The sequence below is a fragment of the Sciurus vulgaris genome, assembly GCF_902686455.1.
Source record: "Sciurus vulgaris genome assembly, chromosome: 2".
NCBI lineage: Eukaryota > Metazoa > Chordata > Mammalia > Rodentia > Sciuridae > Sciurus > Sciurus vulgaris.
The window spans coordinates 38,451,487-38,469,940 of record NC_136462.1 but is presented as its reverse complement, the minus strand read 5'-3'; the positions used below and the strand labels follow the sequence as shown (position 1 = coordinate 38,469,940).

The window sequence follows — 18,454 nt, the reverse complement described above, 5'->3', positions numbered from 1 at the left end:
GGCAGAAGCAGCGAAAAACAATTCTCTTTCTTGCCTGTTGTGATTTGCCTTCCTGGCAGCCTAAGCTCTGGAGGCACCTATTAGAAGTTCGCTCCGTCCAAGACCCACTTTCCCTTTCCGCCACATCTGCGGTTCCTGGGGCATTTCCCCTTTCTCAGAAGTTTGCTGACGTGTGACATCAAGCCCCGAGTGTTGCCCGGGAGACCCTGGTGCGCACTGCCTTAACAACAGTTGCTAGGGGGCGGAGACTTCGAATCTTGGCGAGGCCAACTATCCCGGAGTCGAATACAAGGGGCGCATGCGGCAACCGTCTCTCAACTATCGCGAGATTTCGTCTTCCCGGAAGCGGTGGAGGAAGTTCCTTATAAGCGGCTTCGCGATGTGTGGGGACTGTGTGGAGAAAGAATATCCTAATCGGGTGAGCAAGGGTCGCAGAGAGCCTCCCCATGGCCGGCCCCTGAGGCTGCTCAGACCTCCGGCCGGCCTTCCCGGACAGGCCAGGCGCAGGGCGGACTGCCGCGCTGTGGATTGCAGTGACCCTGTGGCTGTATTTAGGCCTCGGTCACCAAGGCGGAGTGTGGCTGTCTGTGCCCGTCGGTTCTCCCCCGCCCCCCAACCCCGGTGGCTGACCTCAGCCGTCATTCCCGTTCTCTTGAGCGCCTGGGGACCGCTTAGGAAGCCTCAGCACCAGCACCACCCAGGCAGCAGCCCCCCACCCCGGCTTGTCCTCGAGCTCAATTTGATGAAATTCGATTTTCTTACCGAATTCCAGCGCTGGAGGGGACCTCCGAGGTCATCTCCTCTAACCCAGTTTTGCAAAATACCCAGAGAGGAGAAATCATTTGTCCAAGTTCACATTCTAGGTAATACGAAAGCCAAGACTAGAATTCACGTTTCCTAGTTGTTCCTTCATGCGTTTCATTCATATATATTGGGTATTGAACCCGAGGCGTACTACCACTGAGTTATCCCCAGCCTAGATCTAGGGTTCCAGAGGCTGGCCTCCAACTTGTGATCCTCCTGCTTCAGCCTCCTGAAAGACGCTGGGATTCCCAGCGTGTTACTTTATTTTTAATGTTTCTTTCAGGCCCAGGAGGTTCATACCTTATCTATCTTCGTTAATTCAGGGCATACTTATTGAACGTTCACGCATGTATAGATCACTTTGTGAGGCTATGAAAGGATGTGCTGCTTAAGAATTTACAGTATGGACGAGTATGTGGCTAACAGAAATGAAGGGACAATCCAAACTTGGGGCTGGGGATATAACTCAGTTGGTAGAGTGCTTGCCTCGCAAGCACAAGGCCCTGGGTTCAATCCCCAGTACCGAAAAAAAAAAAAAAGAAAGAAAGAAAGAAAGGACAATCCGTTTATCTCTAAACAGTTTAAGTTTAGAGAGAGGAGAGAGTAATAGGAGATGAGCTAGCACTGCTATCCCCCGCCCCCGCAAACAGTGTGGACCACCTTAAGGACTTGAAGGATAGTTGTGATTAGGTAGAACAGGAAACACGAAGCTGGAGACTGGAGGAAAATAACAAGAACAAGAATTCTTGCATGGGTTGGGAGAAAATCTCTATACTTGTTTTCTTTCTCTTAGTACATTATGAGTATTATTTAGTCTTTTGAGAAGGTTCTATAGCATGCATTCTCACATGGTACAGCCACTTTGGAAAAAAGGTTTGGCATTCTGCAGTAAAGTTGTGCATACTGAAGTGACCCAGCAGTTCTCATTCTAGAAAAATGCATGTGCAAATAATCTTGGACATCTGTATAAGAATGTTTGGAAAGGTATTATCTGTAGTAGACTGGAAAAGTAACTGTGATATATTTGTAGAATGGAACATCATAAAAGAATGAGTGATGAAAATGAATGATATAGAGCAGTGGTTCTCAACCAGGAATGATTTTTGTCTCCCACGGGACATTAGTGATATCTGTATACATTTTTGGTTGTCACAATGGGGAGACCACTCCTCACATCTAATGGGTAGGGACCAGTAATGCTGCTAAACATTCTGTAATACACAGGACAGCCACCACAACAAAGAATTTTATACAGTTGAAGAACCCTGATTTAGAGCAGTAAAAATAACACCAAAATAACATACAACAATCAGAATTAAGTATTACAAAGACAGTGTTAATAAAAGAACATAGTGGGGCTGGGGAGATAGCTCAGCTGGTAGAGTGCTTGCCTTGCAAGCACAAGGCCCTGAGTTCGATCCCCAGTACCGCAAAAAAAAAAAAAAAAAAAAAAAAAAAAAAGAACATAGTGTAATTCAAAATCAGCAAACTAAAATGTATTGTTTAAGAATGTTCCTGGGTGGTAAAAATAAAAGAAAGCATGAGATTACCATAAAGTCTTGATCTCAATTACTGCTAAAGGATTAGGGTATGATCATGAATGGTCACATGAGGGGAAGTCTTTGGGGATGCAAAGCAGTATTTCTTGATGTGGGTGGTGATTCTGTGGATGTTCACTTTGTAATTATTCATTATGCTTTACGATTTTTGTGTTTTTCTGTATTGTGTTCTATTGTATACATTGTTTTAACTTAGATTTTTATGAATATAATAAAGATCATTACATATTACACCATACTGGAAAAGTTTTCAGTGGAGGGCATTACAGAGATTAGATTGAATTCTGAAGAGTGGAAGCAATTGAAAGATTTAAGTCATATTGAGACATGACTATGGGCAACCATCAAAATAATAGTGAATGGGGAAATGATTCCAAAATCTTGACTATGTTGGGATGATGGGGTGAGGGACAGTAGGAAAGGAGAGCCCCATAGAGCATGGCAACAGTACAGGCATGAGATAATGAAGGCCTTATTTCAAAGAAAAGCTTAATAGGACTCAATCAATACAATGTTGGAGAGAAGAATGGAAGAGCTGTAGACGATCTCAGGGTTTTCAGTCTAGGCAAGTGGGAAGTTAGAAGTGTCATTACAGAAATTGTCCCATATGAGAAGAAGAACCAAAATTGGGGGCAAATGGTCAAATTGTTTTTATCATGCTTCATTTGAGACTGAAAATGTAACATCTGAGGTGTCAAAGATACAACATTGTGAATAACAAAGATGTAACTGGGTGTGAGTCAGAAAGATGGATCAGCCAAATCAAGGTGTCAAAATAGAAGGGATTTGTTCTCTGACAAAAAGAATGTAGCGAACCAAAGACTGAGGATCAGAGAATATTAACTTAGAAAATGGAAATTTTAAGGTCTAAAGAAGAGTAAAGGTTTGAGTTGACTGGAAAACCAGGAAAGTGCTCTGAAGCACTTTTCTGTGCTTTTATTCTCTCCTGAACTAATTAAAGGGCTGTCATGAGGGAGAATTAAACTTTTTTTTTTTTTTTTTTTTTTTTTTTTCAGAAAGCAGATTTAGAAGTAAGTAGTGGGTGGATGTTATGAAGTTGTAGACTTTGAATAAGGAACTTTGTAACAGATATTCAAAAAGGGGATAGATAACACTTAGAGGAATTAAGTTCTCTTCCTGTTGTTCAGCAGAGACTAACCATTTGGCATCTCAGAGACCCTTTCAGCTGTGAGATTTTTTTTTGAAGTTTAATGGCAGAGTAGAAGCTGCTTTGCTCAAGCTTAGCAAAGGAAAGAGTAATGAAATGTTGACAGCAAATATGGTCCACTAATTCAAAAAAGATTGGCAGAGAAAATAGATGAGCTTCTCCAAAAGCTGTACGTGCACAGAAAGTAATATTTAATTATTTATTTTTATTTCATAAAGTTATCTGGCTTTTTGTGTTAGATGTTTTTCACAGACTAGAAATACATAGTACTGAAATCCTAACATGGCTCTGACCTACTTGCTTATAATGTTACACTGAGAAACTGAACTCAAGCATGAATCTAGTTGGAAATGAACCATACTGATTTTCTGAACCCAAATGGATTTTTACTAAGCTACAGACTAGAACAATGTTCTCTGTCTGAAAAGTATTTAGCAAACCACTTGGAACCAGAACTGTATTGCATTTTTCATAATAACCGAACAGGACAAAATTGTAATAAAATATTTTTCAAATCAAATTGGAAACAAAAACCAGTATTTCATGTATTTCAAGTTTCAGCTTTAAGTTACAACAGCAGTGCAGAAATAATATAGATTAATCAGAAGGAAAAAAATCATTGTGCATTAGTGATATGTTTAAATTTAAAATTATGTTTTAAACTAACCTATCAAAGTTCATGTACTCAAATTGTTAGTGGATAGAATTAGCCAAACTTAATTAAACATTGATTCAAATATGTAATTACTAAAACAATTGTATGTGGGTCAGCATTTTAAATTATATTCTTCATTTTTAAAATGTTACGGTTTTAAAGCCTGTATTTAAAATGAATGATCATAAATCAATAAGCTAAACTTTCACTTAAGACAGAGAAACAAGAACAAACTCAACAAAAGCAAAAGGAAGGAAATAAAGATTAGAAATTAATGAAATAGAGAATTGAAAAGCAATAAAGAAATAAAACCCAAAACTGCTGGTTCTTTAAAAAACATGTTCTTTTTATTTTTTCCAGTGTTGGGTATTGAACCCAGGACCTCATACATGCTAGGGAAGTGTTGTTTACCACCCAGCTATATTCTGGTCATTTGTATATGCATGTATGTTTGTTTGTGGTACTGGGGATTGAACACAGGGGTGCTCCGCTGGCTATGTCCCCAGCCCTTTTTTATTTTTCATTTTGAGACAGGGTCTAAGTTGCTGAGGCTGACCTTCAAACCTGCAGTCTTCCTGCCTCAACCTCCTAGGTAACAGGAAGTAAAGGCCTGTGCCACCGTGCTGGGCTCCTTCATTTTTAACTTAAAAAATTTCCTGACAAAGCATATACATTAACTTACATATATTTATACCTACATTCACATGTACAATCTGAAATAACAGTTTTCCAGACAAAAACAAATGTGTCCAGTTCTTGTCAAAATAATTGCAGATTTCACAAGTTTATAAGATTTTATACTGTATTGTCATATTGATTATCATCTGTACTGCCGTACTAATTATAATCATAGTTTTCAGCCATTTCTTCTTGTATGCTTGTTTACCTTTACAACTCTTCAACCAAGGTATATCTGAATCACATTTTCTAAGGGCACTTGTTGACTTTTTTCCTTTCTTCTTGAAACAATTTAGTTTACAGTTGACTCCTATTGTGGAATTGATTTGGATTGCAGTCTTTGTTTCCCTGTTATTATAGAAACTTCAAAAGCTCCCCAGTGCTTTAGTTTACTTTCCCAAATTTGGATATTAATAGTCTAATAAAAGAGCTGTCTCACTGATGAAGTTTACCCTCATTGCTTTCCAGTGACCAGGGCTCTTATGCAAAGTCCTGTCAGTTTCGTACATACAGTACTTGCAATTTGCCATTTCAAGTATTTATTTACTCACCACACAACAGATGGACATATCTCTTTGCCCCATGTTTCTTAAGCATTTACATTCTGCCTACCTACTTACAAGGTCACATTATGGAGTTTAGGCCATATTGTGTAAGATAGCTGTGTTTATGGATGAAATCTAGTTCAGAGTTCTATTTATTTGAAATTGGTATTTAAATCTTTATTTCTTTTAGGACTGTTTTGCTTTCCTTTTTCTTAAAGTCCTTGGTAGTTAGCTTTTATATATTCAAGTCAGTCTCAATTCAAAATTCCAGCAGACTTTTTTTTGTAAAAGTTTAAAACTGATTCTAAAATTTTTACAAAAATGAAAAGAACCTATAACAGGTAGGTTAAACCAAGAGAATGTGACATGAGTGCAAAGGTAGATAATAAATCAAGAGAACATAGTAGTCAAAGAAGGCCCACATATATGTGATCGTTTGACTTTTCTACAAAGGCATCATCGTAATTCAATAGAGAAAGGATAGTCTTTGAACAAAAGTGGCTAGAACAACTGAATATCCATGTACCTTTGATCCTTACCTCATACTAAATTATTTCAAAATATGTCATAAACCTAAACCTACAAGCTAAAATTATAAAACTTCTAGAAGGAAATATAGGAGAAAATCTGTTCAACCTTGGAGATAAGCAGAGATGTTTTAGGAGACAAGAAGCACAAATCACAAGAGGAAAAAATAAATAAGACTTTTAAAAGTTCAACTCTATTCTTCAAAGAACATCATTAAAGAAAGAAAGCAAACTAGGGCTTGGGATTGGCTCAGTAATAGAGCACTTGCCTAGCATGTACAAGGTCCTGAGTTCAGTCTTCAGCATCTCAAAAACAAAAAAGGAAGCAAACTAATGACAAGGAGAAATTATAGCATAATGTACTTGGCAAAGGACTTGTATCCATGATATATAAAGAACTTTTATAATTCAGTATAAGATAAAAAACCTAAAAAAGAATGGACTAAAGACTTGAATAGACACATCACATAAAAAGACATTTGAATAGGCATCACAAAAAGTTGTTCATCATTGGTCATCAGAGAAATGTAAGTTTAAACTATAATGAGATTACCACTTTACATCACTAGAATGGCTAAAGTAAAAAAGACTTAGTATTGTGAATATATGGAGCAACTGGAACTCAACACATTGATGGGACTGTAAAGTGAAAAACTTTGGAGAATAATTTGCCAGTTTCTTAAAAGTTAAATATACCATTTTAAAAATAGAATTTAACAATTCCATTTCTAGATTTTTTTTCCCCAAGAGAAACAAAGACATATATCCACACAAGTCTTGTACATGAATCTTCATAGGTGCTTTATTTTTAATAGCCCCAAAGCAAAGGAACCCAAATGCCAATCAGCATATTAATCCATATAAGGGAATACTACTTGACAATAAAAAGCATTGAACTGCCAATCAATATATATAGCCACATAGATGAATAACATAGATATATGTTGAACAAAAGAAACTGGATGCAAAAGAGTATACTGATTCTGTTTATGTAAAATTCTGAAACATGCAAGACTATATAGAGAGAATCAGATTATTGGGTGCCTGATAGGGGTTGAAGGTTGGAGATAATCTGCAAAGCATGAAGAAACTTCCTGAAGAAAGATAGAAATATTCTGTATTTTGATAGGGATAGATTACATGGGTATACACGTTTGTTAGAAGTCACTCACCTATGCCCTTAAAATATGTGAAACTTTTTGTCTGTAAATTATATCTCAGTAAAATTTGTTTGTGTATTAACTGAGAATTTAACCCAGAGATGCTTTACCACTGACCTGCATCGCCGTTCCTTTTTATTTTTTATTTTGAGACAAGATGTCACTAAACGCTGAGGCTGGTCAAACTTCTTATCCTTTTGCCCCACCTCCTGTTTCTAGGATTACAGGTGTATGCCATATCCCAGCAAGTTTATTTTCTTCCACCAGAGTTAATCTCTTCCTTAATACATAGAAGTAAGAAGCCTCAGGGGCTGGGGAGATAGCTCAGTCAGTAGAGTGCTTGCCTTGTAAGCACAAGGCCCTGGGTTCGATCCCCAGCACTGCCCCCCCCCCCCCCAAAAAAAAAAAGCCTCTTAAAAGGGAGAGATTAATTGTGCTGCTGGGAATCCAGGAAGACTTCATTGTGACATTTAAGGTGGTTCTTAATTCCCTGATATTGCTTAAACTCCTTGAAGTTGGAAACTCCTTTGGCTCATCCTTGAATCCTCCATGGTGCTTTGCTAGTATCAGTAATATAAAAGCATTAGAGAAAATGTTGATTCAAATGATTTTCTAATCACGCTATTTAAAAATACTCTAAATTTGTTGCATGGAATTAGACTAGATTATTTGTAAAATGACTTAATTCTTAACAATTGTTTATAAACCTTTAGCAAAGACTTCCCTTAAGTCAGAAAAGATTAGTTGTTTATAATTTCTTAGTGACTAGTGATGAAGCTAAACTTTCTTGAATGCTCTTGTTTCAATTCGATGAATTGCAGAACTTACCTCCTCTGCCTGAATCACGCATAAAGGACTGACATCTGTAGATCTGGATACTTTTGTTTATTTTATGGTTTTATTAAGACCTGAGAAAAAATTTTTATGACAATTTAGCATCTCAGTTCATGAGTTCATCTTTAGCATTGGCTCAATCTTTACATTTTGATTGAATTTTTAATTCTAGTTTTATGATATACCTCATTTAGTGTAGTTGGCTTTTAAATTATTCTAATTTTCCTTTTCATATTTTGTATTATTAAGTTTTCCTTTTTGTTTCTAAATGTCTATTTGTACTTAGTTGTCTTTTTTCTATTCTTTTAAAAACTATGCAGTTATACATGACAGTAGAATGTATTTTGACATATACATACATGGAATATAACTTCCCACTCTTGTGGTTATACATGATGTGGAGTCACACTGGTCATGTATTCATATATGACCATAGGACTTAGTTCTCTTTTAAACACAGCTGCAGCCCTCAGATACTTATAGACTAACACTGCTTCAAAATTTTATTTATCATATTTATATATCCAAATTATTTAGGAAAGCTGGTATTGTCAAAACTTAAATGTTATATCCTTAAAGCAAGTAAAGTCTGGCTTTTTTTTTTTTTTTTTTTTTTTTTTTTTTTGCCTCTAGAAAGTTTTAAGCCTATTTTCATCAAAGATTTTAAAATGTAGTGCTGGACATAGTGACACACACTTGTAATCCCAGTGACTGGGGAGGCTGAGGCAGGAAGATTGAAAGTTGGAGGACAGCCTCAACAAATTAGTGAGGTCATAAGCAACTTAGTGAGACCCTCTCTCAACATAAAAAAAATTTTTAAAGGGCTGGGCACGTAACTCAGTAGTAAAGCATCCAATGGCCCTATTCCTAGTACAAAATAAAACCACACACACTTAAAATTTTTTTTTCAGAATGTAAGAAAACTGAATTCCTATTTCTGATATTTTAGGGTAACACCTGTCTGGAGAATGGATCTTTCTTACTGAATTTTACAGGCTGTGCAGTATGCAGTAAGAGGGATTTTATGCTGATCACAAACAAGTCCCTTAAAGAGGAAGATGGAGAAGAAATAGTTACCTATGATCGTAAGTAGAGGTTTCTTTTTTTTTTTTTTTTTTTTTCCTCCAGTATTGGAGATTGAACCCAGGGATTTGTGCATGCCAAGCAAGTATTCTACCATTGAGCTACATCCCCAGTCCTTTTAATTCTTTATTTAGAGACATGGTCTTCCTACATTGCCTAAGCTGGCTTTGTACTTTGAATCCTCCTGCCTCAGCCTCCAGAGTAGCTGGGAGAAATTTCTTCTTTTTAATGCAAGTGTTATGGGGTGCAACTTAAGAACAGACTGATCACCACTGAGAAGTCCAAATTTGAGAGTCTTTATTAAGCTGGCCAGCTGACTGTCTCACACAATGCCCCAAAAAATGGCTATTGGGAGAACAGCCCCGACCACAGGGTTGTAGGGGTTCTTATACCAAAAATCACATTAATCATAAGTGTCTGTTGCTATGATTTAAAATTACAAACTAACATCATGAGATCATTGACAGAGGGGGAAGTTGGTCAAACTGACCCTTACCTAGGTACAAACTAAAGAATGGTTACTAACATCCACACAATCACTGTTCACATGGTACATTGTTCAGGAGCAATAGGAATCAAAAGAGAGCAATTTTTTACTGCATAGGAGTTGTCATTGTATATTATTAAACATGTCACACCAAGTAACTGATGATGGGTACAGAGGCGGGGTGTTCCCATGGGAGAAGCTTATTTCCTACATAACATGGAGTCTCAGAGCAAAATGGAGTCTGTTTAGTTATTTCCCTTAGAGTCTGGCCTATAACATTCTCAGGGAGTCAGATCTGTCAGCCCATCACATAAATCTGTTAGCTTTTGGAAGTTGATATGTTGTGCAAAAATATCCTTAGTCTTCTTTCAGTATCGAATGGCAACACATAATTATGAATTAGGTTTTTAAGAGAAAAATATAGTTAACACCTGTTTATGTAGCATCATCAGATGTTCTACATAAATGACCTTTTTTTGGGGGGTGGGTACTGGGGTTTGAACTCGGGGATGCTATATCACTAAGCTATAATCCAGCCCTTTTTATTTTTATTTTTTTATTTTGAGACAGGGCATTGCTGAATTGCTGAGGCTATCCTTGAACTTGTGATCCTCTGACTCCAGCCTCCTAAATTGCTTGGATTAGAGGCATGCACCAATCTGCCCTTCTAACATAAATGACTTTTTTCCCCCCCAGTATTGGGGGTTGAACCCAGGGATACTACCACTGAATTACTTTCCTACATCCTTAATCCTTTTGTTTTTTATTTTCAAACAGGGTGCCACTAAGTTGCTCAGGCCACTTAAATCAAATTTGTGATCCTTCTGCCTCAGCCTCCTGAGTCACTGAGATCACAAACATGCACCAACACACCCAGATACATAAATGACCTTTTTTTAAAATTTTTTAGATGTCGATAGACCTTTATTTTATTCATTTATTTATATGTGGTGCTGAGAATTGAACCCAGTGCCTCACACGTGGTGGGTAAGTGCTCTACCACTGAGCCACAACCCCAGCCCCATTATTGACTTTTGCAAGTAACTGCAGCATGTGATTCTGGCTCTGAATTTTTTTATTAAATTATTTTTTTCAGGGACATCCTAAAAGCTTTTATACTACTTTAAACAAGATACAGGGACTTAAAAAAAATAAACCTTAGAATCATCTATGTGAGTTTTCACTTTCTACTATTGTAGTGTAATCTAGTGATGTCCTTGGAGCAGCTATTAAGATATGTAGGGTTTTTCCCCCTATACTAAATGACCCTGAGATGCAATGGTTTTTTTCAGAATCTTCTGCTTGCATAACTTTTTTGGTTTCCTGTCTCATTATCAGTCTGTTTTTCTTTTACTTTTATAACTTCGCTACTTTCATATACTGCTCCTTATCTTCAATACAGGGAAACTAAATAAACTATGTATAATAAAAATAAATAAATTCTGAGGTTGGTGCTAAGGATTTCTGTGAGTTCATTTAGTATATGTCTAGTGCCCAGACATGGTGACAGATATTTAAACCATTTATATCCCATTTTTGCTTGTCTCCAGGATCAGTATGTTCTGAATATATATGTGGGCTAATTATGCAAAAATTGAAATTTTAAAAGAGGGGTATGAAAGACACCAAGCCTACAGAATAGACTCAGATAATTGAAAAATGTTCTAAGAGGAATATTTTTCTTTCTTCTTAAGCATAGATCCCTTTAAACTCTATTTTGTTCCAGGCAGTACAGTAGGACATTGGGGTAAAAGCAAGGGTTTTGGAGCCAGAATGTTTGGGTTTGAATTATGGTTCCAAATCCTCCTACTTAAGTGGTTGTCCTGCTTACTTAATCACCTTTGTTTCCTTGTATCTAAAAAGGTGGTAATGATAGTATCATTAGTTTTTTGAGGAGATTTAGTGAATAAATAGGTAAAAGGGATTTAGAAGACTGTCTAGCACATGGTAAGCACTCAATAAATCATAGTTGTTTTTGCACTGTTTTATTATAGTCTTCTGTTACCATTAAATTCACTCAGTGTCCAGATTGGTTTTTATTTATGGTATGACAGTAATACAGTTACTGTCATTTCTTTTTTTTTTTTTTTTCCTCTTTCCCCTGAGGGGCAGGGGATTTGAACCGAGGCCCTTGCGCATGCTAGGTGAGCACTGTACAAAGGAGCTATTTCCTCAGCCCCGGTTACTGTCATTTCTGAGACTAAAAACTTTTACATAGTTAGATAGACCCAGCTAACTTAAAAAACACATCTAAGTAATATGTTAATTGATTATCTTAGACAACTTTCAATGGGAATTAATAGATGTACAGCAAACCTCTGAGTTTAGACCCAGTTATATAGTGTTGCTACATGACAGATTCTGGATCTAATAATGGGTTTCCTGCCATGCTGTGTTACATATGCTAGAGTTAATATTCTTTTTAAGCAATATCATGCTAAGAATAGAAATTTACTATTTTAAGAAACTTTCTAATATTTAATTACATAAGTCTCTCTTTATTTTTGGCAGATCTGTGTAAGAATTGTCATCACGTAGTTGCCAGACATGAGTATACATTCAGTATCATGGACGAATTTCAGGTAAATGTATAAATTTAGGGCTATATTATTGGGGGAGAGGCAGATATTAAAAATACCTTTGATAATATATAGTTTTTATAAATGACGTTCTAACAACTGTTAATAGACCATCCCTCTCTTCTCCCTGTGCAAATTGAAAGAGAAACTAAATACAGGTGGATCTGTGCAAACCTGTTTCATGAGAGTAGCAAATCAAAATGTGTGCCTTACAAATGAGAGCTTAGTCCTGTCATTTTTATTTATAAGGAGTAACTCATTATGGGGGCTGGGGTTGTGGCTCAGTGGTAGAGCACTTGCCTAGCATGTGTGAGGCACTAGGTTTGAGGTTTGATCCTCAGCACTGCATATAAATAAATGAATAAAATAAAGGTCCATCGACAACCAAAAAAAAAAAAAAAAAAGAGTAGCCTACTATGATTTCTTATGAATTTACTATTGTTTTTCCCTTTTCTCTGCCACTATGCAATGGCACACTTATTGGCTTTAAGTATTGGTCTATTCACCTCATCTCTAATTGCTCACCTCAACTCTAATTGCTGAGCATGGAAATTCCAATAAGGAGGTTATTTTTGTTTTCCCTAGTTGGTATATACAGTTGAGCAATGCTGTAAAATTAGACATGGTAAGAAATTCTAATATCATTTGTTAAGTAAAGTTATAAAATTGTTATATCAAGATGGGAAGGAGAAAAGTTGAATCACTAGAGAATAAGAGATTTATTATGAGCATTAATTTTCTTGCAATTGTGACAGCATGTGAGGAATTCTGTGGAGTTCATGACCAACAGTGCAGGGCTGAAGTTGCTGAAGATTCACAAGTCTGATAGAAAGAAAAACTGGATCTGGGAGACTTAGGACAAACTAGAACCTTTGATTGTTCCTCATTGCCTCTATTTTGAAGCCTTCGGGTTGAGTTACTTATTTTGTATGAGCTACATGCTTATCCCTAGGATATAAATATCAGAACTTTTAGTTGTCAAGGGAATTTTTTTAAAGTCCTTTAAATTTGAGTAGTACTTTAATAAAACACACATACACACATACAACCTTCCATTATAGAATCAAAAAACAGTATAAATGCTCTCATTCACTTTTTTTTTTTAATTTGTAAATGGATACAATATCCTTATTTTGTTTACTTAGTTTTTTTATGTGGTGCTAGGGATCAAACCCAGTGCCTCATGTGTAGTAGACAAACACTCTACCACTGAGCCACAACCCGAGCCCTCATTTACTCTTGTTTTAAATGGGGGGAACTACTTAGTCACCTGTCATAATCTGATATTTGTAGTTACTCTAAATAATACCTTGACTATAACTCTTCAACCTCCAAAAATTATGCCTTAAAATATTTATAAGATATGTGTGACTTAGGGCAAAATGAAGATCTCACTGTAGCAGCCAAATTAAGAAATAAGCATATCATGGGCTTAAAGAAACAGCTGTATCATTTTATAGGAGGAAAGGAGGGTGCTTCTCGTTGTTTTCCAAAAACTCCTATGAGCTTTACAGAGCCCCTGAATAGATAATGAGATTGTCTGTTTATGTCCTAACACAGCCCTTTAAATCAATGTCATGAGACCAGAGTCTGATTTTCCTTTATGACTAAATGCAGCTATTTACAAAGCTGTCCCAGAAAAAGGCAAAGGAAGATAGCTTGTAGTCTCAGTGCCTACATATGGTGACGTGCTCTCAGAAGAACTCTTTATTTTTATTTTTAAAATAGACTATCTGCAGATTTCTCTCCCAACAGCTACTCTCCCCCAACCCATATTCTGTACTTGGCCATTAGAGGATTTTTGACTTCCCATGCCTCAACTTTAGCTACAGTATTAATATCTAAGCGTCTCATTCCAGGGTTCTCCCTGGCCTGACCCATCTTCCTTTTATTTCCCATGACTGTTCCTTGCCTACAACGTATGTAGCAATGTCCCAACTTTAGACTCTTCCCTCCCTTCTGTCAGAGAGGAAGATTTTTATTTTCTCCTCTCTAATGATACTCTATTTCATTTCCTCAGGAATCACGTTGTATCTTTCTAGCATCTTCTTTTTTCCCCATGGGATTTAATTTTTTTTTTCACATTAAACACACTTAGTTCTTCTTTATTTGTTAAAAATAAACTTAAATTCTTTTATCTCACTCTACTACCTCTATGATTCATCCTGTAATCATTTCTTTCCTTCCTTTTCTTTTTTACTTGAATAGGTCTTTAAACTGCTTTCCTTATTTCCCTATATTCCTCTTAAATACCTACAAACTGATTTTCATTTTTTTATTAAAACTACTGTCCTATAGGTTTCCTATAGTCTAACCAAGTCCTGTGATTTTTGCCTTTGTTCTTAACTCTTTTAACATCTCTTCTGGATCTGGATTTGTTAACCATTGTTGTCTTTTTGAAGTCTTTCTTCCCTGGGGGTCAATAGTACTTGACATTTTCTTCTCTCTTGTTAAATCATTTTAACTGCTCCTTTGCTTTTTTCTCATTTCCTTTCCTATTTACCTGATACCTTTTAGCTTTGGTCTCTAGCCATGAACTTTCACTATACTCCCTCCTATAGTGAGCACACATGCACTCAATCTTAGATATCTTCCAGATCTCCTTCGTCAAGCCTAACCACTCTACCTGCCCTCCTTTCTTCTTTTGTTTCTGAGTAGACTACTTAACCTCTATCTTCCATGTCAATGACCATACCTACTCAAACCCAAGTTACTGCTGCAGCCCCCAAACTGTAGTTCTACATAATGTAAAGGAATTGATCTTTCTTGAACATCTCATCCCACACTCCCCATCTAGCTAATCTCCAACTGTGGTTTCTTTCCCTCTTACTACATATGTGGTCTGCTTGCTATTTTCTGTATCACTGTCCTTATTTATGCATTTGCCTTATTTGAATTGTTCCTTTTCTGTCTTTAGGCCAGTTAAATCTTATCTCTTTCTAGTGAAAGTTAAATTCTGTCTCTTTCTTGCTCTTGATGGTATAGTCTATGTTCCTTTCTCCCTTTTCTGAACTTTCCTTGTACTTCATCAGGCTCTGAATCAAGTAAATAGCCTCTCCGAGACTTCTATATCATCCTGATGATTACAGGAACTCGGCTACCATGACTTATTATCCTCATCTCCACCCTTTTATTTTATTCTAATGTCTGCAGGAAATTTAAAAAATAAGTAACTCCACTGCCCAGCTTTAAGTTGCTTTGTTTAAATTCACTGTTACCACATCTCCCCACAAGATTATTTTGAAGTAATTCCCAAATGTACCACTACTTCTGTAATATTTCATCATAAATCTCTAAGAAATAAGAATTCTGTTTTTGTCACACTTGGTAATGCATGCCTGTTATCCCAGCTACTTGGGAGGCTGAGACAGGAGGATCCCAAGTTCAAGGCCACCTGGGCACCTTAGTGAAACACTGTCTCAAAATACAAATTTTAAAAAAAGGCTGGTCATATAGCTTAGTGGTAGTGCTTGCCTAGCATGCACAAGGCCCTGGGTTCAATCCCCAATGCCATGAAAGAAGAAAAAAGAATTCTGTTTTTAAAATAACCTAATACATTTACTGAACAAGGTAAGATTTTCTGATGGCCAACCTAGTGGGTAAGGTGGAGACAGATTTAGAGTTCAAACAGAAAAATATTACAAATGGTTACAGATATCTTTATTTTTCAAAATCCCTTGGCAAAAAACCTTTAAATGGACTATTCGTTTACCTCAAGGAACAAGAGAAGAACTCCTATGAAACTGCTTTCTATTCCTCAGTGGGCCAGAGGAGAAGACATGGAGTCAGAATTAATGGAGAAAAATAGGGATCAAGGGACCCCCCCCCAAAAAAAAAAAAAAGATCGCATCTTACCCCAAAGGTGATTCCACCCATTTCATCCCTCCTCCCAAATCTCTACCCCTAGGTCCTGCCCAAATGGAACCCTTGAGGGTCCCCATGAATGACCTGGCAGGGGCAAGTTTTATTCTCCCTATATGGCCAGTTTTGGTAAAAGGTATCCTAATCCCATCATATTCCTGGAAGCCCAGGGAACTGTGTTCCCAGATTCCCAAGTTAGAATTCTAGACATACTTTCCCACAGAAACACTACTATAGATGGTTACATCCTATAAGCACTTGTACAATATAAATTTAAGACTTGCAGATTTTCCTGGGAACCTAACTGCCATATACATAAATAACATCACTTCTGTGGGAAACTACTTTTGAATTCCAGACAGCTGGCTTAATGAAGTTTGGATTCCAGACCACCTATGCAGTAAAGATTATAGGTGTAATCAGTCTCACTGATTTAATAATCTTGCCAGATGATATAATGTATTTTTTTTTTCTTTTTCTTCCAAGTTAGATTTGAAGTTTTATAAGGTCACACTTTGTCCTTGCCTTCTTTCTTATTTGCCAATGCACCTAACACATTGCAGAGCATATATAAACTTGATAAAGGAAAAACTGGTTGAAAACTCAAATACTTGTATCGTATCACCTCTTTTCCTTTTTTGACTCTATTGCTTTTTTCTTCTTCATTTCCATTGAGAGGTTGACATCCTGCTAGTAATGTCTGGTGGATTACAGCAGTAGATGTATTTGAGAGCAATAAAAGGCCTTGGAAAAGATAGATTTTTATTTTATTTTAAATTCATGAGACTTGTATTTATTCTCTGAGATGTAGCCTCCATGTATTTCTACTCTCGAGTATAGGGTAGAATTTAAAATTAAGTGTGAGGGCTGGATGTGTGTCTCAGTAGTAGAACATTTGCAGGACTTCCTGGGTTTGATCCTTAGCATGATAGATAGATAGATAGATAGATAGATAGATAGATAGATAGATAGATAGATAGATGAATGTAGATTGTTGTAGATTGATCAAAACGAACAAAATTGTGTGATCTTTAAGGAGCAGTCTTTCTAGAGCCACAACTAAGCTCCTTCCTTGAACTCACTGTAGGAAATGGAAAGGCAGTTGCCTGCTTCTGGGGCTTTGTGCCATTGACAGTGTTCGCTTCTGTGACCCTCTCTAATAACTGTTCAGACTCAAGAAACACACACTGCCTTGCTCACCAATCTCCACATAACTAGCAATCTCAACATCAGTTGTGGAAATACTAATAGATTTAATATAGACCAATGTTTGTTTTCCTTAAGAAGATAAAAAGGTTTTTAAGCTAAAAGTTTAAAAAGAAGTATGTCTCTTGTTTATGATTGTATTAAATAGTCTAGAAAGAGCCAGCTCAAAAAACGAGACTCTGCCTAATGATTTTTCTGAAGCTCATTGCTGTCACATCGGGATATTTATGAAGCCTAAGAAACATGAAACTCCTTAAAAAAATGAAATTCTAGGCAATTAGGTGTTTATGTATGAGGCACAACATACTAGTGACTTTAACACAATCGTTTCTTTTCCTAGAGTAGATTAAAATAGTTGTTTCAGTTTGGGAATTTTCTCCTTTCCTACTGTTTCCTGTTGCATATTAATATTAAATATCCTAGAAGAGAACAGCTCTCAGAACAGAATATGTACTTAGGGACTAAGATAAGAGCATTAGCATGTATTCAGTTTATGTAAACAAAAGGCTCTAGGGATATGTAGAATTAACATAAGACATTGTTAATAGGTATTGAAGAAATTAATCAAATGTACAGAAAAATATCCATGATAATTTGTAGAGAAGAGCTTTACTGAACAGAATCAGTTATGAAGCACTTTCCTCCCTGTCCCTCAAGTAATTATGCACTTTGTCTTGTTCTAGGAATACACCATGCTGTGTCTGTTATGTGGCAAAGCTGAAGATACTATCAGTATTCTCCCTGATGACCCCCGACAAATGACTCTTTTATTTTAAGACTCATCCAGTTCTGTTGTAACTGTGTTGTGTTGGTTCACAGAAAGCCTGATAGTTTGTCTAATAATGAAAAAATCTTTGCATATTTTCTTTCATGCTGAGACTTAAATGTTCTTTGAAAATAAATGTAATTTGGGGGATTGTTGTCCCTAGAGTTGAGTTCTTCTGTTGAAGTTTCCAGTTCACATCAGAATAGCCAAAGTGAAATTCTTTGTTAGCAGTTATTTGACCAGAAAAATAATTAGAGTGAGTGCACACCTAGTGCCCAGATCTTGGTTTCTCCTAAAAGGAACCAGAACTTCTTGGAAAAAATGACTGGTGAACTAGAGCAGGAAATATGCATCTGGATATAAGCCTGGAGCATCTTGTGTCACAAAAAAAATTAAGTGCTAATTTTTAAAATGTCAAAATGAGGGGCTGGGGAGATAGCTCAGTTGGTAGAGTGCTTGCCTTGTAAGCATAAGGCCCTGGGTTCGATCCCCAGCGCGCGCGTGCGCGCGCACACACACACACACACACACACACACACACA

The 18,454-nt window shown here is 36.7% G+C and overlaps 1 protein-coding gene across 1 annotated transcript; it reads left to right on the top strand.

Annotated features, from left to right (window-relative positions):
* Window positions 1-265: 265 nt before the first annotated feature.
* Window positions 266-18,407, top strand: CHURC1 (churchill domain containing 1). Its single transcript, XM_079127196.1, has 4 exons — window positions 266-418; window positions 8,880-9,015; window positions 12,012-12,082; window positions 17,830-18,407. The coding sequence occupies exons 1-4, from the start codon at window positions 299-301 to the stop codon at window positions 17,920-17,922; spliced, it is 420 nt and encodes a 139-aa protein (XP_078983322.1). The 5' UTR covers window positions 266-298; the 3' UTR covers window positions 17,923-18,407.
* Window positions 18,408-18,454: the final 47 nt, after the last annotated feature.